Raw genomic sequence first — 25936 nt, 5'->3', positions numbered from 1 at the left:
CGTTATAGAGTCCTACTCTAACTCGGTAGAGTAGTTTCCATTTGTCCCGACTAGTCTTCGAGGAGTCCATGAAGCCTACGCGCCCTGTAGAGTAGTCTAATGTCCGAGTAGGTTTCGGCTACGTTCCCTTGAGTGGGTCCGTACAGGTCTTCTGGTGAGCCCAGGGGTGCCTAGCTGACAGATGCACTGTCGATACAAGTACAACGACACACTCTAACATAGGAATGAAGGATACATAGGTATGCATCCACTGTCGGTACAATGACACACTCCAACTAACGAAGCATGACAAACATAGGCATACAAGTGGTGCACTGACATACTACTACCATCATGGGCTCATAGCAACCCTGTGACATGACGAAATTCAGCAAAACAGCCATCTTGGCACAGATACTCTTCTAAAGCAAGATGCATCGCCCTAGTATCCCACACCCACGCAGGTCAAATGGTGATGGTAGGTGCATGGAACACAAGGTCATGAATGGTCCATTGCCTGTGACCAATCTAGTAGAAAGGGCAGACCAACATACCCTGGAGACAAACACGCTCGACCCCAGACTGCTGAACCCAAGACAACATAGACCATTTTAACTCATGCGATTCATCTGGTTCGATCAGGACTGGCCGTAGAGGTGGCATTTCATTGGGTAGCAGCAGAGGTGGTGATCTAGGCCGCAGGTAAAAAGGTGGTGCCATGAGGTTCAGGTAATCTTAGGTGCCGTTGCCAGCAGCTGAGTCGGAGGTGCCATGCGAACAGGGTGCTGCTGAGGTGCCGATGCCAGTGGCTGAAATGGAGGTGCCATCAGAACTAGGTGCTACTGAGGTGCCATGGGGGCAGGCTACTCCCGCTTCTCTGGCTCCTCAAAGTTCCATGCTCCATCTCTTCCATGTCCGGCCATTCTTCACTACATACACAAATGAAGAACAAATGCACCATATGATTACAATACTGACCATATCAATACCATGCATATAGTAAATGAGATAGAGAAGAAAATGACCACGTGTACCTCCAATCAAACAATGCAAGATGGGGAACCGATGAGTGTAGGTGTTGCCTTGCAAGAATGCTGTGCACCCGCCTATTTATTGAGCACTATGGCAGGCACACGAGCTCAACGTGGTAGGCCAAAGTTACAATGAAAAATGTGAGATGCTCATAATATATTCAAGCCTAAGCCTACCACGAATCTAGGTTGGAATCTTCAGTTTTGCACATCGGTTACATGTGTGCACGACTGGTGTCATAGGAAAAGTACGACATATCCATGTGTACATTTCGCTGGAATGCCGACATACAACACAAGACATTCTTGCAAAACAACTCATGCGAGATTATGAGTGATTGAGTGATAGGTTCCCTTTCGATGGTGAGTTTAATGTAAGAAAGATGTTGCAACCGTTCATTTGTGATAGTTATAAGCATCAACTACATCTGGAGAAAAAGAATAATTGTTCGCACGTTGCACAAATCGGTAAGGTCAGATAGTCCTTACGCTGTTTGACGCACAGTGCAGGATGTCATGACTAGTCCAACTTATGTGCGGTGCGTGGTTGAAAAGGTCTGCTAAGTGCATGGATTCGCACTAGATGATTCTCGCATGCCAGCGAAGCCTGAAAAATGTGAACTGACTGATGCGACAAGGCCTAGGCGGAATATGACGGATCAAATGCCGCCAAAGGCCGGGAATCAAGACTGAAAATGCATTTTAGAACTGGCCATTAAAGACTGGTAATGGGCATTCACGACTGCCACTACCAGAACAACATGCTTATCCGCACACTGTAGGGTCATGTCGATCATTGTCATTTGCAGCTATGGCATTACACACTAACATGTTCCCTTCATCGCAAGTTGACTTCTCAGACACAAGCGCAGAAGCAAAAGCAGAAGGAACTATTGGGCAATACAAGGAATCCAGTACATTCATGATCAGAGGCCATCAATGGAGGATACGTTGCTATCCTACGGGTATTCATGATCCGTGGTACCCACCAGCAGGACCAGAAGGAAATTTCATCATCCTTATTCTGATGAACAGCGCGTAAAAGGTAGGAGTCTCATTGCTATGAATACACATCCTCACATATACGCTTGCATGGTCAACCTTGTGCATTCTTGCTCGTATGTATGAGTCTTGTTTCGTGCAGTGGCTGGAGACCCAACCGATTATGATGATATGTTTCGAGTTCAAGGTGTAAAGGAACTTGAATTCATAAATGGGAATCTAGAACAATGCTTTAACTACCTCGTGGGGCATCATGAGATTGAGCGTGTGTGGGACATATCCTGCACTATTTCAGTACTGGAGGACGACTGCATTGAAGTTCCACCTCCATCGATAGGTAGAAGCATATGCACAACAATTGCATCCCAAGCCCCTGACGTTATCTTCGACATAGGCGGCTGAGCTATTCGAGCGAGACGGGTCAAGTGTGATGGAGGCATTGCTCTATGGCAACAGAGTGGAGTCAAAGTAGAAATTGTTTCAATTAAAGAAGCTGACCCTGATGGCTTCTCGCTGCTAATCAATATGCCTGCGAAGGATCACTCCCAGAGCAAGTTGATTTATGGGACACCCCTATCAATGCTTGGCCCGTGTTACTCTCACTTGCCGACATGTACTGCATCGAACGGTTGAAGCTGCTCTATGCATCAAAGTTGTGGGACATGGCGTGTGTGGAAATTGTGACCACATTTCTACTATGGGCATTTGAGACTAACTACACCCAATTGCAGGAGAAGTGCATGTCTCTCATAGTGCTAACCTCACTACATGGAATACTCACAGAGGATTTTGTGTTTGTATGTTACCACCATCCCGAAGTTATCAAGAAGATCCGCGTGATTGCAGCTATGAATGTCGAGTAGAGATTAGGAGGCCGCCACCCGGATCAGCTGTAGTTTTAATGTTTTATTTAAGTGTATTTTATCATATAAACAGTCAAAATAGTAAATTAATTTGTTGCACTGAAGCACATTTGGAATGCAATAGTCGGATCATCCTACAGATATGAATCTACAAAGGAGGATAATCCATGGAGTGCTCATCAATATTATGATGCCACGGACTGTCCCAGACTCCCTTCTAGAACCGCTCGTCTACATAAGGTCACTAATGCTTGGGTCCCAGTCCCAAGCGGTCCAATGTGCAAGTGACCTATGTCTCATGGTGGTTTTCAAAAAGTTCCATCTCCCGCTGCCGAGCACAAAGGCGGAATCTGAAATTTTGAATTCCCCGCTCCTCCTCCAGGTCCTCCCCTATTATATATAGTAATATAAATAAAAGAAAGGATCCAAGGTTCCCACATCCCGCCTGGTAATTCCAAAATCATCCCCCTCTCCTCTTCCGACTGAATATCCCTAGTAGATCTGCGGCCGCGGTGGCAAGTGTAGTCTCGGCGGTGCCGTCAAGTTGGACGAGCGACGGGCGACCTAAGCGACTTGTGGCGGGCTACCTCGGTGATGAGCGGTGGGCTTCCTTGGCGACGGGCATGAAGCTACAAGATGGTTTGAGGTCATCACTCCGTCAACTTCCCGGAGGCTGCCACCGACGGCTACCGTGCTCGAGTATGTGCGAAGAAGACCGAGGAAGCAGCGCATTCCCGGGCTTCTCTATTGAAGCGGCATTTGGCACCTCCTTCTCTCCATGTTTGTCAGGTCAGCAGGCTCCTCCCCGTATTGCTAAATTCAATTATTAGATTGCATCTCCATGCTCTTTGGCTTTCAATATTGTAGTTGGTTTAGTGAATGTGGATCTATTGTACCCTATTGCAAGAGTTGGTGAAAAATTACTGCTCCACCAGATCCCCTTTATCTTTCACCTTCTCCAATAATTATTTGTGTGCCAAGTCAAATTATTTATGTGGTTTGTAGAACTTAATAGATCAAATTATTAGATTGCTTCCCCATGCTCTTTGTTTTTCACTATTGAGTTAGATTGGGGAATGTGGATCTGTTGTACCCTATTGGTAGAGTTGCTGAAAAAATACTGCTCTACGAGATCCCTTTTATCTTTCACATTTTCCAATAATTATTTTTGTGCCAAGTAAAATTGTTAATGTGGTTTGTAGAATTTAGTAGATAAAATTGTTTCAGTTTGCAAATGATCTCAACCTTTGCCACATCTTCTTGTGCTTGTTTATTTATCTGCTCTTAATTTATACTTAAACAAATGCATCAATTGAAGTTTGATTGTATCCTGTTTCAGCCGGCCAGAGGGTCAATATCTGTAATCACTCCTGTTCAGTCCAGCTCCAGGGTGACAAACTAAACACATGATGATTATTGATGTTCCTTCTTTTGTTAGTTTAAATCAATTACAACATCACAATCCGACTTCAGATCCAATGTTGCTAGCTAGAAGTTCTCAAATCAATGGTGCTTCTTGCGAAACAAGAAACAAGAATGTGATGTGGCAGCGGAGTACTCAAAAAGCTCTACCAAATCCTTATGTGATAATGTTGATGAGGAGCAAGTTAACGCCGACAAACAGGATGGGGTACAACTTCAACAACGATTTGTTGCTCACAAGCAAGAGTTAGCTACCTTGAAGAAGAAGATAGAAGAATCGAAATCAACTCTCAAATTGCAGTCCGCCGAGATTGAGAACTCGAAGAAGGTAGAACAAGATACTGAAGCACTCCTTCATCAATCACTAACCTCTGCTAGAGGTTAAGATCAATGCTCTACTTTGTCTCTTGAGCTTATGACCTGGATGCAGCTTTGTTAATCTCTATTCTTTGTGAGACAGTTATCTTGTGATAGTTTGAGATATGTGATGAACAATATGGTAGTGGTTGTCCCTATGGGGAACAACAATTTGTTTTCTTGTATACATCAATATGTGTGTTGTGTTTATTATTTTGCCAACCAGATCGGAATTTCGATAAAATCAATTATTTGTCAGGCCTAATTAGTTAAATTTACATCTGCCTTATGTGGGCTTAGCCCACATATAATAGGGCTAAAAGTTTATTTCATTCATAATTCGGGAATTAAAAGGACCGCAAACAATATGCATAACTTTTGAGCTCAACCTAACAATAAATGGGCTACCAGAATCAATTTTGGGCTATCGGAACGACATTGGCCCGTGGGAACAAATTTGGGCTCGACCCAACAACAAATGGGCCAAATTCATTTTATAACGAAATAATTTGTCATAATTGTCATGCCACATTGAATGTATCATCAAATTCTGTCCATCGTGGCAAAATAGTAGGAGCCAATTTATGATGTTTCTATTGAAGATTTCGTAGGTGTCATAGATGCAACGATGCACCGAAATAAGGAACGTTACTAGTCACCATTTATGACGCTTGATTAATGACGGAGAATTTTCGTCACTCGAGTGTCAGCAATCACGGTTATGATGAAAAAAACATGTTTATGACACTTTTTGGTTCGTCATAGACCGGAAGATTTCTTGTAGTGCATGGAGCTTGCGTGGGCCACTGTATATCCACATGAACAGGTGTGACATACAGTACCTGTAAAGTATGGATATGCCGTGGTGAAATCGACTTCCATATGGCAAAATGCGGGGCAATTAGTGTGCCTATCCCAATCGGTATGAGGTCAGAAACCTTGGTGAATCCCTGTTTCAGCGGATACAGTGGCCAAGGGGGCGGATCCTTATTCCACCTAGGACGAACCATCCTACCTCCGACACACCACCTTCTAATTAATGCACCTCCACTTCCTCGTTATCCACACAAGTCACCCTCTAAAAATGATGTTGGGAATACTGGTGTCCAGTTCTATGAATCCCACTTTGAAAGTGATGAGGGAGATAACTTCTATATTCATACTAATAAGTACCTTACAAAAAAAAGTACCAAAGCCCAAGAACGAACAATCATCGCAATCTCAGGCATAAGACGGATTTCCCGATACGTTACAGCAAACAAATGACATATTTTACTTTCTATTCAGTAATGCCTTAATTTATGCAATTTTATCTATCTTACCATTTTTTGGTCCACGCAGTGCGAGCAACAACCATCGGGACCAATCTACGTGGATTCTACGTTGCACACAACTTGTGGAACCTAGTGTGTGGCGGAAAAACCTAAAAAAATCCATAAATGGCCTGTTACGAATGACAGCATCATTGGTAATGGGTGTCGCCTGATGCCGTTACGAATGATAGGACAGGTGGGCTCAGAAAAAAAAAAGCCTCATGATGTCATTGGTAATGCAAGATTCGTAACGGACATCCTTGTAGCCGTTACATCGTTGCTATTATCGGTAACGAGCGGTTTGCCTGTTACCGATAATGGGTCATTTGTAATGCAATAAGGTTAAATGTGGGGACCTCCCTCCGAGAGTCCCGTTGATCACCTGTATTAGTTTCTGGATTAGTAGGCTAATAAAGTTATCATCACAGTTCAATATTTTAAGCAATAAAAGGTGTAAATTTTAATAAAAGAAAAGTTTTCACCTTAGCGCAGCGAAGTGGTGCCCATCCACTAACAAGATGGTTTGTAGCACCTGGAGACCTAAACCTACATGATGAAAGCAAGACTGAATACACTTATGGTTGGCACTCAGCAAGTCCCAACAATTACTAAGCATTTTGGGAGGTGGACAAGGAGCATGTTTTAAAAGTATATCCTATGTCTAAAGCATCTCTTGTATGCAAGGTGAGTTAAAAGATGAGAATTGAAAGGACTCTCTAGTAAATATGTTATTCAATATTTTAAATGTTGTGGTCCTGAAGGGGGAAAACTACCTCCCCTACCCGTCCCCAAGTTTTATTTTGGAATCCAGTCCAACGACTTTCATCCAGTATTTCCTAACACACTAATCCCTTTCCCAAAGAATTCCAAAGAGTAATCATGGGGACTTTAACTTAGTGAGCTCATAACCGTGAGCCTCGGCTATTCGAATAGATTGCGCAGAGGTGTACACTTCCCCATACGTCCGATCAGCCCATACCCTCGCAAAAAGGCGGTACTGACCTACGAGATCCATACCCGCCTGCGTCCATCTCTAGATAGCATTCCCTAGGTATATCCACGGATACATTGGGTCTAAATAGGGGCCACTAACATCCGCTTCGCGGATCTCATCCCGGGAACATGCGCATAAAATAAATCAAACAGGGCTTCTAGCCCTTAGGGTCTCTGACCCTCTCTCAGTCAACCCGAGCCAATCGGACCTAGGACTATTTGAAGGTCTTGCTCCAGCATATCTCCGTTTCCCACCTTGGCCACTTGGGATGGATGATTAGGTTCAGCTAGCGGGGTTTGAACCAAGGCCTCACATAAATAGGCACTCCCGATAGCTTTGAACCAAGGCCTCACATAAACAGGCACTCTCGAAGGTTGTAACTTTTTAGCACGTATGGCTATACAGTTCACAAGAAAGACATGCCCAATGAACCGATCCTTATGCGACCGGAGTAAGCTCTGGGATGGATTACCCTCCTCTGAGGCCATCCTCTTACTCCTAAGTCCATAACACACCCTAGGGGTTGCTATTATTATCATTTTATCTTTTAACTTATGCTTCCCAAAATAGAAAACCCTTTCCTAAGCTTCTTATAAAATTGAAATTTTATGAGGAGTTGGATCCTCTCCATAGAGGATCCAACAAGTATTATCCCCGTATACGGGGGTGACTCGACTTGCCTAGCGTATCTACATAGGAGGGGTTTATGGGGTATGTAGTTTTACCTAGGGTGAATATGGCTTATGGCATTTCAATAGCAAAAAGGACTAATATGTCCTTTTTGGGTATAGCTAGCAAGCACGCATTTTAAAATACCCTAGAAAATAAATGCAATTAATCATATTAAATTGGCAGTATTATTATTCTCACGCTCAATGGGGCAAATCATGAGCTAGAGTCAGGACTTGCCTTTATTGAAGATTCTTAGCGTTTCGTAGGGCATTCAGGTCCTTGGCTTCAAGTCTTCTGGTTCCTCAGCTTTGGAGCAGAGCCTGGTCATCTACCATCTAGCATAAGCACACAGTAGTAGAATCAATCTAATAATCAATCAATCAAATACCAACCTAAGGAATTGGAGAAGGAAGGATGATGGGCATTTTGGGAATTACCTGGCATTTAAAGATGAATTCCCAGATATTCGATGGGTAGTTCATTAATTATTTAGAAATAGACTTATAAATAATTAATGAATCATGTGAACAACAAGGCAAATGGACGACATGAGGCGGCGTTTGGGGAGGGGGCATCATCCGGCAGCGGCGCGGCTGAGAAGGCGGCGCTGGAGGCGGGCTGGGGTGTGCTGGCCATGCGAGCCGGGCTGGTGGACGAAGTGGACTGCCAGGTCAGCCCATAGGCGAGTGCGTTGGGCTGGAGCCGGACCGTGTGCAGGTGTGGCCAGCGGGCCGGTGCATGGAGAGAGGGAAGGTCAACGGGCCAGTCTAAGAGCCGAGTCGGGCCGACGATGGGAAGCTAGGTTGGGGGAAAAGAAAGAAGAAGAGCAGCCTGGTAACCATATGAAGGGCTTTATCTTTTTGTTTGAAAGGTTTCTAAGTTTAGATTTGGTTTGGGTTTCAAATCTAAATAAGGTTTGACTTGGGAGGATTGACTAAAGTTTGGAAGTAGGACTTCTAGAGAGATTAGAAATGTTTGAGAATGGCTGGGGTTGAATGGTGGTTTCATAGGGGTTTGAATGAGGTTAATATTCAAATTAAATTTGAATACTATTTCTACGATTTTAGGGAAGGGGAATGTTTCTAGGATTTCCAAGGGGTGGAATAGATTCTTAAGAGCAATCAAATGCGTCACTCATGTAGGTTCAATGCTTAATTAGTTTTAAAGTAAAAAGAAGTTGAATAATTTTGAGAAAAGGAATTTATGTTTAGAGAAAAAAATTTGAAAGTCCATATTTTTAAATGCTCTAAAAAGCAGGATGCTACAGGAACAGACTCGATGCCCATTACTGTTGACACTAGTTTTTGACCAAGATAAAGGGAGCCGATGGCGATGAGGATTTAGAAGCCAATGACAATCGGGAGGCATGCGCCGATGCCGATCAGGATGCGGAAGCTGATGACGATAGCGGTTCGGGCTTGAAGCTATTGATGATGATTTGCAAAAAGTTCTGGAGCATGTCTAGGAAGTCTCCACTAAATAAGGGAAACAGTGGAGTTGTATCTAAAAAGGATTGTATTTCCTTTTATTTTAGAATATTTTGTACCGGTGCGCCAAGTTGTGACCGATTAGGACTTTTGAGCCTCGGGTATAAATATACTACCATGGCATTGTAAAGAAACAGTACACACTCATCAATACAATTTACTTTTTCGGTCTAGTGTCACCAAACTCTAGGAGTAGGAGTAGAGTAGATTTCGACGAGTTTTGTGCGAGTTCGCAAGGTTGCATTGGCTTCGACCTCCGGCGAGTTTGTAAGTTCCGTCACCCTTGGTCATCGTGTTATCAGCTTCAAAACTTTCTCGATTAGTTCGATATTTTGAACCTGTTAGTGCGAGGCTACTTATCGGTCATTGTATTATCAGATTCATGACTTTCTCAGTATATTTTGTTTCTGTTAGTGCAATTTATCGAGTTCAATCTGCTCTAATCAAGTTGCGTCGTATCGGCCTCTTGCTTAGATTAGACTGCTCACCAGTTATCATTTCTTTACTTATCTTGTAAGGTTGCATTATTTGACCTCTTGCTCGATTTGTTTAGAATTACAGTTATCGCACCTGGATTAAGATCTATCGATTAGTTTATCTTTTGATTCCGCCACGTCGCTTTGCATCTCGCATCATTAGAAATCAGCAAAAGTGCTCTCTGATAGCCGATAGACTCTTATTGGTGGTTTTTGGTTGAGATTTCGCTGTATCCTCATCCCATTAGACTTAGATTCGTCAATTTGTCACGTTTGATCCTTTGCCCTGCTAACGAGGCTGTCTCGATTAAGTTCGATCCGATCGGTGGTGACAATGAATCAGACGCTATCGGTTGGCTGTCTCTATTTAGAATGGTTTGTTGGTACAATGATCGATCAACTCCGTGTGCCAATGCATATGTTTTATCATATTTAGATCAACTCTATTTAGAATGGTTTGTTGGTACACTGTCTCAGTTAGGTCTGATCCGATTGATAGTGATGGTAGATTTAATTGCTATGGGTTTGATGTATTTACTTGTTTAAACGCATTTGCATTGATCCCTCTTCGAACTTCTCGGCCCATGAGGATCTTTATTCTTTCAATTCATATCTTTATTTAATGATGCTATTGAATGACTTAGCCGATACGCTATTGCCCGTGAGCTCGACAGCTTCCTAGCCGATAGGCTCTAGAATTTAACATTTGCATTCATCCTGTCGATTTCAGGGTCAAATCGACTAGCACGCGCACCTTCGCAAGTCGATAGGAACCTGCACCGGAGTTAACCGGATCTCCAGGTTCTCGCGTGTGATCATCGCAAGGCTAGTTTTTGTGTTAACAGTTACCAATGGCTGTCTACGCCCGTTACCAATTAGGTGGTTCTCACGCAGTGACGTATGACACTTCTCTGCAGTAGTAGTAGTGGGAGAAACTCTCTATTTGAGAGGAATAGGGATGAAATATTAGGATGGACTAAAAAGATATTAAAAAAAGGAGAAAAGTATTGGGGGACTGCAGAAGCACTTTTTTCTCAATAGTGAATTTATTGTTAAAAAGGGGATTGCTGGAGATGCTCTAAGGTCTAAGAACTTCAACTAGGTTGTGCAATTTTCACATTATTTTTCTTATGTGCAAGACCCTTCATTTTCGTCTTCCGATTTGGCACGTCAAAAAAAAAATCCTTTGAGATACGGAGGAAGCTCGGAACAATATTCGAAGCCACGACCTCAGCTTTGATGGTTCTTCGCTTTACAGGTCGAATATATCTCTAGGAAGTATTCCCTTGGCATCCTACACTATCAAGGAGTAGGCATAATTATCTTGAGACCCAAAAGAGAATTGAAATGACGGGGAATTGCTATTTTTAAGAGATTTGTTCATGATAAAAATTAGCACGGATTGAAATTGAAACAAAAATAGTTTAAGAGGTTTGATAATGACCAAAATTAGTACGGATGGGCGAAGTGAAGGCTCCGGTTTTAGGAAAGCTTCAAATCACAAATTTGACTTCATCATTCTTATCGAGATGATTGAAATGCATATATAATTCATCCAATATAGACATTGTATGAGAAAGTTTCTGTCAATTTAGAAATCTAGTCCAAAGAAAACTGGTGGGGACTGATTGGTGGGTTTCAAGGGGGTCCGGTTTAGACTAACAAATCGGATTTTAGCTGATTTCAAGCATGTTGTGACTAAGTTATATTCTTTCTACCTTTTCCTTTTCCTTTTGACCTACTTTTTCTTTTTACCTTTTCCTTTTGACCTACTTTTCCAAACCCTAAGTTATATTCTTTCTTTCGTCTTGACGGTGTTTGAAGGTGGCCTGCCGAACCTAGAATAATCTAAGGTGCGCTTGCTCCAACAAATCCCTCCCTGCGAGCATTCACTCCCGGACGAAACCGGAGAGTCCGGTTTCTAAAAATCAGTGCATCTATTTTTTTCTGGTCGGGCTCACGAACGAAACCGAGTATTCCAGTTTCTAAAAGCTAGAGCATCTAGTTTTTGCACAGAGGCATTGCAAGGTGCGTCCTTGAGTGCTGCACGTTTGAGTGTGACGATGCGTTTTTATGTCAACAAAGTTATTCGGACCTGTGAATGTGACCATCCTATCTCATCTCACTATTACTAATCGGATGCTCCTTTTAAAGCCATCACATGAAATCATATAAGATCCTAGGTGGACACTCTTAAAAAAGAGACAAATTCTAAAAATTCTCTTAAAAAGTAAGACATCCAGCCATCAATTCGGCACATCAAATTATCCTAGCCATTACATCCATTATATTGTCTAAAAATTTATCCACATTTATCATTATGAAAATAGCCTAAAGTAACCCCCTAAATTTATATCTAAATTACCCACCTCTTCCATTACACAAAATTAACTGAAGCAACCCCCTAATATTTACCTAAATTACCCACTTATGTCATTTAAAAAATAATTTAAATTAAATTATCCTACCGGTCACAAATAGCCTAATTAATCTCTTGCTCCTTAATCTCTATATGTATTTAAATCAGAGAAAGAATCTATCCCAAAAGGGTCAGTAGCTAATATAAAAAAAATTATATACCGTGTACGTGTGTATATATAAGCATCCTATGCTTTTGTGTACTGCTCCCATCAACTAGAAAACCAGGACACCAACTAAATCACATGTTTGTTGTTTTGGCCTGCTGCTACTTTCATGAAAAAAAAAGGTACCGACGTCTTGCCTTTTGAAGCCTACACTAGGGTAGACACTCTTAAAAAAGAGAAAAATTCAAAACATTCTCTTGAAAAACAAAACATATAACCATCAATTCCGCATATCAAATTATCCTAGCTATTGGATCTATTATATTTTATAAAAATTATCCACCTCTACTATTATGAAAATAGTATAAGTAACCCCCAAATCTATATCTAAATTACCCACCTCTGCCATTATAAAAATTAACTAAAGTAATCCACTTATCTCATTTAAAAATAATTTAAAATAAATTATCGTACCGGTCACAAATAGCCTAATTAATCTCTTGCTCCTTAACATCTGTTATGTATTTAAATCAGGGTCGGTAGCTAATATAAAAAAATCATATACCATGTACGTGTGTATATTTAAAGAGCTGCCGTCTATCTAGAAACATCCGATGCTTTTGTGTACTGCCCCATCAACTAGAAAACCAGACGCCAGCTAAATCAGATGTTTTTTGGCCTGGTGCTACTTTCATCAGCAAAAAAGTACAGACGTCTTGCCTCTCGCCATTCCTGTCGAACTTGTGGGGTTATGATCCAAATTCTTGGGCTGAAGTGAAGTGGGCCGAAGCTAAGTGGCCCATTAGCGTTTGGAGGGACTACACCATCTATTAGTACCATATTGCTAATAGACGAGGCTGTGGGGGTTTTTCCTCCCTATATATATGGACCACCTCCCTCATGGAAAAGACGCATCATAGACTTCTATACGGGAAGGCCCCAAGTTAGGGTATCCCCAAGTTGTAAATCTCCGTTGTAACCACACCCAGATATAGTGAAGATTGTTGCTGGCTGACGCCCGTGGTTTTTTCCTCTCGCATTAGGAGGGTTTTCCACGTTAAATCTCGTGTCTCTCTGCGATTGATCTTGTTTACTTCGTCGTTCCTCCGCCATCGCGTATAACAAGTGGTACCAGAGCTGAGTTTTTCAGATCAGGGCAACGTGATGGCGTCGATGAAGTTTGATCTACCGCTACTCGACTACAAGACGAGATTCTCGCTGTGGCAAGTGAAGATGAGGGCGATACTCGCCCAATCACAGGATCTGGATGAAGCGCTTGTTTGCTTCGGGAAGAAGAAGAAGGAAGAATGGACTCCTGAGGAGAAACGTAAAGATCGTAAGGCTCTATCGCTCATTCAACTTCATCTTTCTAATGATATCTTGCAAGAAGTGCTGCAGGTGCAAACTGCTGCAGAACTTTGGTTGAAATTGGAATCGATCTGCATGTCAAAAGATCTCACCAGTAAGATGCACATGAAGATGAAGTTGTTCTCGCACAAGTTGCAGGAAGGAGGATCGGTGATGAATCACATATCGGTCTTTAAGGAGATCGTGGCCGATCTGTTATCCATGGAGGTAAAATTTGATGATGAGGATTTAGGTCTTTTGTTACTATGCTCACTGCCCGGTTCATATTCAAATTCCGTGACACCATATTGTTAAGCCGTGATGAACTAACCCTAGCGGAGGTTTATGAGGCGCTCCAAAGTAAGGAGAAGATGAAAGGTATGGTGCAGGGTGAGTCGTCATCCTCCAAGGGCGAAGCGTTGCAGGTCAGGGGCAGATCTGAGCAGAAGTCCTACGACAACAATAATCGCGACAAGAGCCAGCATGGTAGAGGACGTTCAAAGTCCAGGGATAAGAAGTTCTGCAGGTACTGCAAGAAAACGAACCACTTCATCGAGGATTGCTATAAGGTAAAGAATAAGGAGAAGAGGAATGCCGCATATCAACAGAAAAATAAAACTGAAGGTAATGCCTCTGTGGTCTCTGGTGCTGATAGTATTGATTCAGGAGATTGCCTTGTCACATTTGCTGGTTGCGTTGCTGGTCATGATGAATGGATACTCGATTCGGCATGTTCGTTTCATATCTGCATTAACAGAGAATGGTTTAGTTCTTATAAGCCTGTGCAGAGTGGAGATGTCGTACGCATGGGAGATGACAACCCATGTGAGATCGTGGGCATTGGATCAGTTCAGATCAGGTCACATGATGGCATGGTTTGCACGCTGGATGATGTGCGATATATACCAAGGATGGCAAGAAATCTCATCTCCCTCAGCACACTCGATGATGATGGGTACAAGTACTCCGCTTCAGGTGGAGTTTTAAAGGTATCAAGAGGTTCTCTCGTTTACATGGTTGGTGATATGAATTCTGCCAAGTTATATGTGCTTAGAGGAAGTACTTTGCATGGTTCCGCTACGGCTGCTACTGTCTCTGATAATAATACTAACCTCTGGCATAAGCGCCTTGGACACATGAGTGAACTTGGTATGGCAGAATTGATTAAGAGAAACCTGCTGAATGGCTGCACTCAAAGTAAGATGAACTTTTGTGAGCACTGCATTTTTGGTAAGCACAAGAGGGTAAAGTTCAATACCACGGTACATCGCTCCAAAGGTATACTTGAGTATATACATGCAGATTTGTGGGGACCTTCCCGTAAGACCTCGTATGGTGGTGCAAATTATATGCTAACTATCATTGATGATTACTCTAGAAAAGTATGGCCTTATTTTCTGAAAGGTAAAGATGATACATTTGCTGCTTTTAAAGAGTGGAAAGTAATGATAGAAAGGCAAACTGAGAAGAAGGTAAAGCTGCTTCGTACTGATAATGGTGGTGAATTTTGCTCGCATGAGTTTAATGATTATTGCAGGAAAGAAGGTATTGTGAGGCATCGCACCATTCCGCACACTCCGCAACAGAATGGTGTGGCTGAGCGCATGAACAGAACCATCATATCGAAGGCTCGTTGCATGTTGTCCAACGCGAAGATGAGCAAGCGTTTTTGGGCAGAGGCCGCCAACACGGCATGCTATTTGATCAACAGGTCACCTTCTATTCCACTCAACAAGAAAACTCCTATTGAGGTATGGTCTGGTACGCCTGTTGATTATTCACAGTTGAGAGTTTTTGGTTGCACTGCTTATGCTCATGTTGATAATGGAAAATTGGAGCCTAGAGCTATTAAGTGTCTATTTCTTGGTTATGGTTCTGGAGTAAAAGGATATAAGCTATGGAATCCTGAAACAAGAAAGACTTTCATGAGCAGGAGTGTTGTTTTTAATGAATCTGTGATGTTTAATGACAGTTTGCCCATGGATATTGTACCGGACAGATCTGATGATGAGCAGCAGAATGTGAGTGTGCAGGTGGAGCACATGGATGATCAGGAAGATGAATTTGTTGATGACACTATTGATACTGTTCAGCACTCACCTCTTGTTTTGCAGCAAGACGATCAGCCTATTGCACTTCGCAGAGCAAAGAGGAGTTGTGGGCCTCCATCCAGATTGATTGAAGAGTGTAATATGATTCATTATGCTCTTAGTTGTGCTGAACAGGTGGAGAACACTCATGAGCCGGCTACATACACTGAAGCCATTGTTTCTGGAGATCGTGAGAAGTGGATCTCAGCTATGCAAGAAGAGATGCAATCCCTGGAGAAGAATTGCACATGGGACGTGGTGCGTTTGCCTAAAAATAAGAAGACCGTGCGTTGCAAATGGATCTTCAAGAGGAAGGAGGGTATATCTCCTAGTGAGCCTCCGAGGTTTAAGGCAAGGTTAGTAGCTAAAGGCTTCAGTCAGATTCCAGGTGTTGATTACAATGATGTGTTCTCCCCAGTTGTGAAGCATAGCTCAATCCGTACATTCTTTAGCATTGTTTCTATGCGTGATCTTGAGCTTGAGCAGCTAGATGTGAAGACAGCATTCTTGCATGGAGAGCTTGAGGAGGAGATATACATGGACCAGCCAGAAGGGTTCATAATGCCTGGTAAGGAGGATCATGTTTGCAAATTGAAGAAGTCCTTATATGGTTTGAAACAGTCTCCTCGTCAGTGGTATAAGAGGTTTGATTCATTTATGTTGTCAAATAGCTTTAAGAGATCTGATTATGATAGCTGTGTCTACATTAAATTTGTTGATGGATCACCTATATACTTGCTATTATATGTTGATGATATGCTGATTGCTGCCAAGAGTAAGAAAGAAATCACTACATTAAAGGCTCAGTTGAGCAGTGAATTTGACATGAAGGATCTTGGTGCTGCTAAGAAAATTCTAGGTATGGAAATTACTAGAGACCGTGCTTCTGGTTTATTGTTTCTTAGTCAGCAAAATTATATTCAGAAAGTACTTCATCGTTTCAACATGCATGATTCAAAGCCAGTTAGTACTCCCATTGCACCCCACTTTAAATTATCAGCTTTACACTGTCCTAGCACTGATGAGGAAGTTGAGTACATGTCCAGAGTTTCGTATGCTAGTGCTGTTGGGTCTTTGATGTATGTCCAGAGTAGATATATGGCTAACCCTGGTAAAGAGCATTGGAAGACCGTTCAGTGGATTTTCAGGTACCTGCGAGGCACATCAGATGCTTGTTTGAAGTTTGGCAGGACTGAAAAAGGACTCGTTGGCTATGTTGATTCTGATTATGCTGGTGATTTGGATAAGCGAAGATCGCTCACAGGTTATGTTTTTACCATTGGAGGTTGTGCTGTGAGCTGGAAGGCACATTTGCAGGATGTTGTTGCGCTGTCCACCACTGAAGCAGAATATATGGCTATTTGTGAAGCAAGTAAAGAGTCAGTTTGGCTAAAAGGTTTGTTTGCTGAAATTGCTGGAGTTGATTCTTGCATTAACCTGTTTTGTGACAGCCAGAGTGCAATTTATCTCACTAAAGATCAGATGTTTCATGAGAGGACAAAACACATTGAGATTAAATATAATTATGTTAGAGATATTGTTGCAAAGGGCAAGTTGAAGGTATGCAAGATTAGCACTCATGAGAATCCTGCTGATATGTTCACAAAGCCAGTTCCTGTTGCTAAGTTTGAGCTTTGCTCAAGCTTAGTTGGTATTACTGTTTAGCCCAAGAGGCTATTTGGCGCCGAAGGTGTTTTCTTTGTTTGTTTCAGGGTGAAGGTTCGTTTTATGCTATAAGAAGGAATTTGTCTCAAGGTGGAGTTTGTTGGGTTATGATCCAAATTCTTGGGCCGAAGTGAAGTGGGCCGAAGCTAAGTGGCCCATTAGCGTTTGGAGGGACTACACCATCTATTAGTACCATATTGCTAATAGACGAGGCTGTGGGGGTTTTTCCTCCCTATATATATGGACCACCTCCCTCATGGAAAAGACGCACCATAGACTTCTATACGGGAAGGCCCCAAGTTAGGGTATCCCCAAGTTGTAAATCTCCGTTGTAACCACACCCAGATATAGTGAAGATTGTTGCTGGCTGGCGTCCGTGGTTTTTCCCTCTCGCATTGGGAGGGTTTTCCACGTTAAATCTCGTGTCCTCTGCGATTGATCTTGTTTACTTTGTCGTTCCTCCGCCATCGCGTATAACAGAACTGTTATTCCCATCAAAATCTTCAAGTAGTGCTTTTCAAAAAAAAAATCTTCAAGCACTACGGCTCCCTTTCTTGTCATTGTGATGTATGCAGTGCCTGGTGCTCAAGGCTGTAGTCCCTGCTCTCGCAGCCTATCGACGGTCCCGCTGACAACCCGTGTGTCTATACTGACCTGCTTTTTGCTTCCTTGCACACGCGGTGCTAGGCCTAGATGTTGCTCAGCCTGCGCGAGCTGTCTTAGGAATCATGTAGGAAGAGTGGCTCACCCTCATCGGCGGCCAATAATAGATGATTGCGGATGCGGCCTAAACTATAGCGGCTAGGATTCTGAGTTCATCGATTGCCGATGCCTGGTTATGGATGCTTCCTAAACTTTTGGCAGCTAGGGTTCGTTGTAAGTGCAGGAGAAATAGATTGTATATATATAATAGATGATTTGTATTGCATTGAGGTCTCGGCCGGTATATATTGAGTACAAGATTTGGGGAGCAAAACTTCCTCGGATATATATGGCAGTCTACGATACGTATAACTACAACTACCAAATATATTCTAACCTAAATTTAGGAAGGCTATGGTTCAAGGTCTAGGGATGAGATACAATGGCCATAGATCGAAGGGGTTGCAGGGAAGCTTTAGATCAACTGGTTACGCTAGAAGCGATATCAGGCTGATGTGTTTCAAAGAACACGTGAGAAAGATATCAACGCGCGGCCAAGTATTGTCTATTAAATTTCTTTGATTTATATTATAAAATTAGGGTTTTTTAGGGCGTATGTGACGCCAACTAATCATATCATAAGTTTTTGTTTTTACCTGCTGCTTCTCAAACTGTTATTCCTATGGAATCTTTTATTCCTATTGAATCCTCCTACAAAATATGTCTTACATATGATCGTTGTTTGTATATCATAACACAAACTTTAGATATCTACTAAATAGGAACGCAAACTATACTGAGAAGACATGAAACATAGTGATTTGGTTGCAATCTTAGGGCCTGTTTGGATACACCCTCATAAACTTTAGGACACTCATAAAGTTTATGAGCTAGAAATTGGTAATCCTAAAATTTATGAGTGGGCTGTTTGGATGGAATCATAATCTTTAGGATGTTAGAGGGGAAATGACTTTTGTACCCCTAATTACTCCACCCCTGCTCTGTTTCTAGCGCCGTGGAGAGAGAAGGGGAGGGGCAACAGGGATAAAGGATGGGTTGGGGACCACTTTTAGGAGAAAAATGACCCATTATGATGGTTTGGTCCTCCTAATGAAAACAACACTCCTAAACATTATGAATGCACTTTTATGACATATGTTTGGATGCACACGTCCTAAAAGTGGACTAAAAGTGAAGTCCTAAAGATTATGAGTGTGTATCCAAACAGACCCTTAAAAATGTACTGATCTCTCGCTCCTCAATTATGACATCCGATGCTCATAAATATATGGTATATTATTAAATTATATACCGTCTCTGCTGCAAGATTGTATGACCCCTCTTATGATGCCATAAGTATAAGAAATCAACAGGTACAAGAAAGAAAAACAAAAGCAATTTTGATTCATAGTTCACCCTAATAAAATTAAGCAAGAACTTATAATATATATATATATATATATATATGTTAAAAGTATTAGCCCGTGCGGGAGCATGGGTTGATGAACTAGTACTAAATACGTAACTTAGGGGGTGTTTGGAGCACCTGTCATATTGGATATTTGGATGCTAATTAGGAGTATTAAATATAGTCTAATTACAAAACTAATTGCACAGGTGGAGTCTAATTCGCGAGACGAATCTATTAAGCCTAATTAGTCCATGATTTGACAATATGATGCTACAATAACCATTTGCTAATGATGGATTAATTAGGTTTAATAGATTCGTCTCGTGAATTAGTATAGGGGTTCTGCAGTTAGTTTTATAATTAGCTCATGTTTAATCTTCCTAATTAGCATCCGAACATCCGATGTGACCCTACTAAAGTTTAGCATCTCGTATCAAATAACCCCTGAACTTTCCCTGCAAGACTTCTTTGTAGAAGGAGAGGCATCGACCGTATGCCTAGGTCCGACCGAAAGTTTCAGGTGCCTCCGTTGAAACGTCACATTGGAGACACACGGATCGATCCTGTGGCCGATGCGCCAGCGCCACCCGTGGGCCCCGGCAATTCCTTCTCTTTTTTTTTTAGTGAAGCCGGCACCAGTAGTGTTGGCACCACTGCCGGCGCATCGAGCTGCTTTCTTCGCTGCTCCTCCTGCTTAGCTGCAGCAGCAGCAAGAGGAGGAGGAGGAGGCCAACCGCCTGCTGTGGTGACACCAGCACACCACAACTAAGGCGGTGTCCAGTGGCAGCCGGCCGGCAGGGGTCGCACCGTCGTCGTCGCCGCGGACGTCCGCTCCAACGACATTTGGTTTTTTAAGGTGAACAGCTAGTTATTACTCCGTTGATTACATATGTATATGTCTTGTCTGATTGAGTTATTGATTGATGCGCTGCATTCCCTTCCAGCCTTCCTGTTGTTCACAGCGTTGTCGACGCTCTCGATCTCCATCAAGCGGAGTTCCCTGGCAACTTCCTCTCGAGGTACGGTGTCGGTGTTAATCAAACAAACACACGAACATCTAATCTCAACAAGAGCATCCGTATACTATTCACTCTAGTTACAGGCTTACAACATCAGTTGTTTACCGGTAGAACGGAAGTTACAGCATTATACACATTTTTCAACACAAACGGACCAGCGTGGAAGTAAGAATGTTGAAGACCCGCTTGTGTGAACAAACAGGGGCGTGTCATCTCTAAAAGTGCCTAGGATGTAAAATCATCTCTAAAAGTGTCCAACATTATACCTAAAACTCAGTTTTGGGAACAAGTTGGGAAAAACACCTCCAACCAAGACACAATCCAATGGCCAGTTTTTTCACAAGTCCAACACCAGAGCCAAGTGGAGCCATATTTGAGCCAACACTCGCGGCCTTCGCCTATTGGCCGCGCACAACCGACCTAGGCCGCCTCGTCGTGGTTCACGATGGGTGCGTCTAGCTATCGCTAGAAGGTGACAAAATCCACACTGTCACTTGCTACACTATCATTTGCTTACCGTTGACGGCCGTACGGACCAGTTATAACTTTTCTCTCAGAAGACGAAAGTTTATTAATCCGTGAAACTTATAGTATAAGATCAAGATCTAGTTCAAATACCATTATTAGTATGAACTTGATGTTGATGAGACATTTAGATCCAATCTACTAAGCATGTACAGACAGATAACAGATAGAGCAGAGATAACCAACCTAGACTATGCATATGTTGTAATTCTGAGCATGGATAGCAAAATAGATATGATCTTAGTAAAAGCATCTTTAAATCTACACCTTCGGTTTGGCTCCCGAAAACACCCATCTTACACAAGAAAGACCATGTCACGATCCTCTCTATCAGTATAGGTAATTAAGAGCACGATCACAAGAATATGTTATACTCATCGGTAGATTACGCATGCAAATCTGGTTACCACAACTACATAAACATCCTAAGTAATCTATCATCGATCATAGATTGAAAAGCAAGCAAACTCGAAAGAGCATAAAACCATAGAAGGAGATACTTAGATTGCTAAGAATAAGAACAGATCTATTAACTTCACCATGAATGATTTTACATCACAAGATCACCACTGGAATCTTACCTTAATCTTGATGATCCTAGCTCCAGAACTCCGGCATGGATCTTCCTCACAGAATCATCAGCTCTCCAAAGTGGTGTCCCTCAAGCTCCTTCTTCTCTGCTACTTCATGTCGAATATGTCGTCTTCAATATGATGCTCATTGGATTTTCGGGGTATTTATAGTTTGGAGAGCGCGTGGCATAAATTGGAAGGCGATCGAGTGAAGGAACACCCCAGGCCGATCAGCCTAGAGGGTCCAGGCCGATCAGCCTGGGCCTTCCTTTTGCCCGCTCACGCCTCCTTTCATCTACTTCTTCGATGCTCTAGAGTCTTCTTTTTACATGCATGTGGGGTTGGCACATCGATAGCTTCGGGATGGGATTGATCTTTGATAACTTTCCTAATCTCCGCTTGATCCTCTTCGATCCCGAACCGATCTGTACCATATCTTCACAAACTTAGCCCTTAAGTCATCTTGGAGTATCACTTGTCAAAACTGAGCACGAGAGAACCCTAGGCCGATCAGCATGGGCCCCTATAGGCCGATCGTCCTTAACCCTTCTTGGACCCGTTGGTCTTCATCTTCCTCTGATTCGCTGCTTGTTTCAAGGATTATCCAAATATGCTCCATTAACCCGTATGTTTGTTTAGATTGTTTCCGATCGGTGAAAAAGAGAAACAAAAGCGGATGACATCATCCTACGTGCAAGTTTAGAGTTTAAAAAAGTAATTCTTACCCGAGCATCAAAATTAAATTCTAATTTCACCATTGGATTTCTTATACCCCATTTGACTATATTTGGATGATATTTTTTAAAAATATTTTAATATAGAATACTTGTTCTTACTACTACGAACAAATGTTGGTTTCACATGAAGATTAAACATGATGAATAAAATAATGATATTCTGTTAAAAAAATGTTGAACAACGTGGACATTTGGTTGTACAGGATAAAAATAGAAGCTGGACATCACAAACAAAACATCACCAAACAACTTAGTATCTAAAAACAAACAAATAATTTAGCATCACAAATAAATTAGTCTATAAAAAGAATATGGTTCCACACGCAAAATAGAAAAATAATTTAATACCGCAAACAAATTAGTTTACAAAGGTGAACAAAATAGCTTAATACCCAAATAGATTATTCTTACAGCAAAAAAAATATGTATACATGGTGAATAAATTAGTAATGATAAACGTGCCTCTATGTCACTCTGAACACTAATTTTATTCTTTTTATTAAAACTTGCTCACTCTGAACACTTCACCAGCAGGACAAAAATTAAAAGACAGAAGTTTACTACAACATGTTGGATGTTGGCGCTGCAATTGCATCCTTATTCATCGTTCTGAAAACAAAGATCTATGTCTTGATCCGCATCGAGTTCTTAGTGGCACTTGTCACAGTGATGTTCCTTGCGACGTTCATCATGGACATCTACCGCTTCCGGTCTCGCAGCTCGACCTTATCAGCCATCATGGAGATCGTTGACGGCATGTCTAATCAGATACTGGTGTATCTATTGGGAGCCATGCAGTCCGCATGTTCCGAGAATCCGCTGTTTGCTTTCTGGGGCATTTTGCTTGTAAGCTTCCACCGTAGCCTGGGCTATCTCTCCAGGCACAGCATCATGGATGACAGTGAGCGGCCATCGCTGATGGTGCTGCCAGATGTGATAAAGTTCATCGCGGCAGGGGCCATGCTTAACTTGGACATGGGGATCTTCACTAATCCACATTGGTGGTTCTTGGTCATCCTGCAACTGCGGAGCACATACCGGTACTTGGCACGTAACAGGGCTCTCAAATCCTTGTGGCATGGACGGAGCTCAGAGTTCCTCCCGGAGTACCTGCGGCGCATGACTGAGGGTGACCATGATGACCGGAGAAACGAATTCAACCACTTTCAAAGGTATCTGGTTTATGGAGAGTACAAGGGGAAGCTTAAGATCAAGAAGCCTCAGTATGTCCTACATCTTGATATGAGCCATCATCCAGACTCACTGATCACACTGGACAAGATTTGGAATTCCTCCGGGCCACTTTTGAGCTCGAGCTCCAGAAGTAGCACGTACAAGGACTTCAGCCTGGCCTTCGCATTGTCAAGGCTACTTCGCTGTAGGCTTGAGGATGTGCCACTACACCCGGGAAGCATCTCCAGGACACGGAATCTAATCATTTCTCAGATCATTGGTGATCAACATGCAGAGGCAGCAAGAGCAGCAGGGCGATCATTCAGAATCTTGGAGCTGGAACTTGCATTCACCATAGACTACTACTTCACCTTCTACCCTATGGTCTTCTGGCGAGGGCTTCTTTCTCTCTCCCTGATCCTCATCCAGTCCATGGCAACTATCCCTGTCATTGTCTGGCTGGTCGTGAGTGTCTGCAGTAGCTATGACAATGAGAAAGGCCGCATAACCCGGCTCCGGGTGGGTGGATTTGATGTCGGTGTCGTAACCACATGGGTGTTCCTGATACTCATGGTGTTCAAGGAGGTCTGGGAGATGGTGACATACCTGCTCTCCAACTGGACGAGATTACTCCTCGTGTGCAAGTATGTGCAGAGCCAATGCTGGCGTACTGCGACTGCGAGCACTAGTCTCATAGAACATCTGATAAGTTCATTCTTCGCCTCCAAAATTTCCGATACATGGCATGGACGCATCGACCAGTATGAGTTCTTGCAGTCATGTACTTACAAGCCGACGGTCTGGAAACTGGCCCACATTATTACCCTGGGAGTGGCTCCAGATATTCTCAATGGAAGAAAACCTGGTGCTGCCATCAGGATCCCTGAATGTGTAAAGCCTGCGATCCTGCAGGGGCTCCGCAGACAAGGCCTCACCAGGCAACCGCTGCGCAGAGATATTCCGACACTTAGGAACCCACCCAATAACAATAGGTTTGTCCGGTACCAGTGGGCATGTATTGAACTGCCCACTTGCTCTCAAGTCATTCTAGTGTGGCACATCGCAACCAGCCTTTGTGAGGTCAAGCTTGCGAAAGACAGGAACATTGACTTGAGGGATCCCAGCTTCCTGGGATCCATCTGGTCATATTTGGGAAGAAAACTGGGTCGCAGCTCTTCGTTCCTTGTTGATGACAGTATCCATGTACGAGGCCAACTCAGGACTAACTATCGCACTGCCAGCAGCTTGTCTCGGTACTGTGCCTACCTGCTGGTTTTTCGGTCTAAATTTTTGCCAGATGGTTTTCTTACACCCAAACTGGTTCTTGACAAAACCATAAAACATGCTTGTGAGGCACTCAAGGATTGTGACTCAACCCTGACTAGGTATGAGACACTGATGGCAACCGCGAGGAATGTAGCGCAGGACAGTGAGAGTGGGAAGCTGAACATGAACATTGTGCAGCAGGGTGCTATGCTAGCAATGGAGCTGATTGACGAGGAGGATGAGCAAAACCGTTGGGAGATTCTGGCAGGAGTTTGGGTAGATTTACTTGTGCACATTGCTCCCAGTTGGAATGCAGAAGCACACGTGTGGGACCTCCAATCCGGAGGGGAGTTCATAACCCTCATATGGGTATTGCTTTGGCACTGCGGCATCGAGAAGAGTAGCCTCTGGCATGAGGATGATAATGCATCTGGGAACAATAGTCCTCAAGCATTGCAGCAAAATGGTACTGAAACCAGACAAACTAATAACGTCACCGGGGATGAGCAAGTTATTAACGAGGATGGGATTGAGATTTCTGAGGAGCCTGAACAATTAACGGAGCGAGCCCAAAGGGCAAGTAAAACAAATTAACAACGGCACATCTCCGGATAACCTACGTGGTTTTCACTTCAGGATGGGCAAATTGACTACATTGAGTTCATGGCGATGATGAGAAAAAGGTAACGCTGGAGAACCATGAGGAACATCATTCATCAAAAATCTTGGCGAACTCATTGGTCGCCTGCTACTTAGAGGGTGTTTGGATCTTTAGTCCTGACTAAAATTTATGTCACATCGAATATTTGGAGGCTAATTAGGAGGACTAAACATGAGCTAATTATAAAACTAATTACACAGATGAAGGCTAATTCACGAGATGAATCTATTAAGCCTAATTAATCCATCATTAGCATATGTTTACTCTAGCATCACATTGTCAAATCATGGACTAATTAGACTTAATAGATTCGTCTCGCAAATTAGTCTCCATCTGTGCAATTAGTTTTGTAATTAGCCTATGTTTAATACTCCTAATTAGTATCTAAACATTCGATGTGACAGGAATTTTAGGAGGTGCTAAAGAAACAAACACCCCCTTAGATCCCATTTGGTTCCCGTTGCTTATTTTTAGCACTTGTCACATCGAATGTTTAGATACTAATTAGGAGTATTAAATTATTTACAAAACCCATTACACAGATGGAGGCTAAACGGTGAGACGAATCTGTTAAGCCTAATTAGTCCGTGATTCAACAATATTCTGCTCCGGCAAACATTTCCTGAGCATGGATTAAGCAAGATTAATCTGTTCGGCTCTTCGTTTAGTCTCTTTTGGTGTGATGGGTTGGGTCTTCAATAAGGGCC

General features: G+C 42.6%; 1 protein-coding gene across 1 annotated transcript; it reads left to right on the top strand.

The window, feature by feature from the left end:
• The first annotated feature begins 19944 nt into the window (after nt 1-19944).
• LOC101779169 lies at nt 19945-25415 on the top strand. Its single transcript, XM_004980154.3, has 3 exons — nt 19945-20132; nt 20221-20295; nt 22664-25415. Exon 3 carries the CDS (start codon nt 22697-22699, stop codon nt 25160-25162), a length of 2466 nt encoding a protein of 821 aa, XP_004980211.1. The 5' UTR covers nt 19945-20132; nt 20221-20295; nt 22664-22696; the 3' UTR covers nt 25163-25415.
• The last annotated feature ends 521 nt before the right edge of the window (nt 25416-25936 follow it).

Source organism: Setaria italica, chromosome VIII (genome assembly GCF_000263155.2).
Source record: "Setaria italica strain Yugu1 chromosome VIII, Setaria_italica_v2.0, whole genome shotgun sequence".
Classification (NCBI taxonomy): domain Eukaryota; kingdom Viridiplantae; phylum Streptophyta; class Magnoliopsida; order Poales; family Poaceae; genus Setaria; species Setaria italica.
The sequence above is the reverse complement of the archived record's forward strand: the minus strand, read 5'-3'. Positions and strand labels throughout refer to the sequence as shown.

Coding starts and splice junctions, on each gene's coding strand:
- LOC101779169 (XM_004980154.3), top strand. CDS start 22,697: ATGTTGGATGTTGGCGCTGCAATTGCATCCTTATTCATCGTTCTGAAA.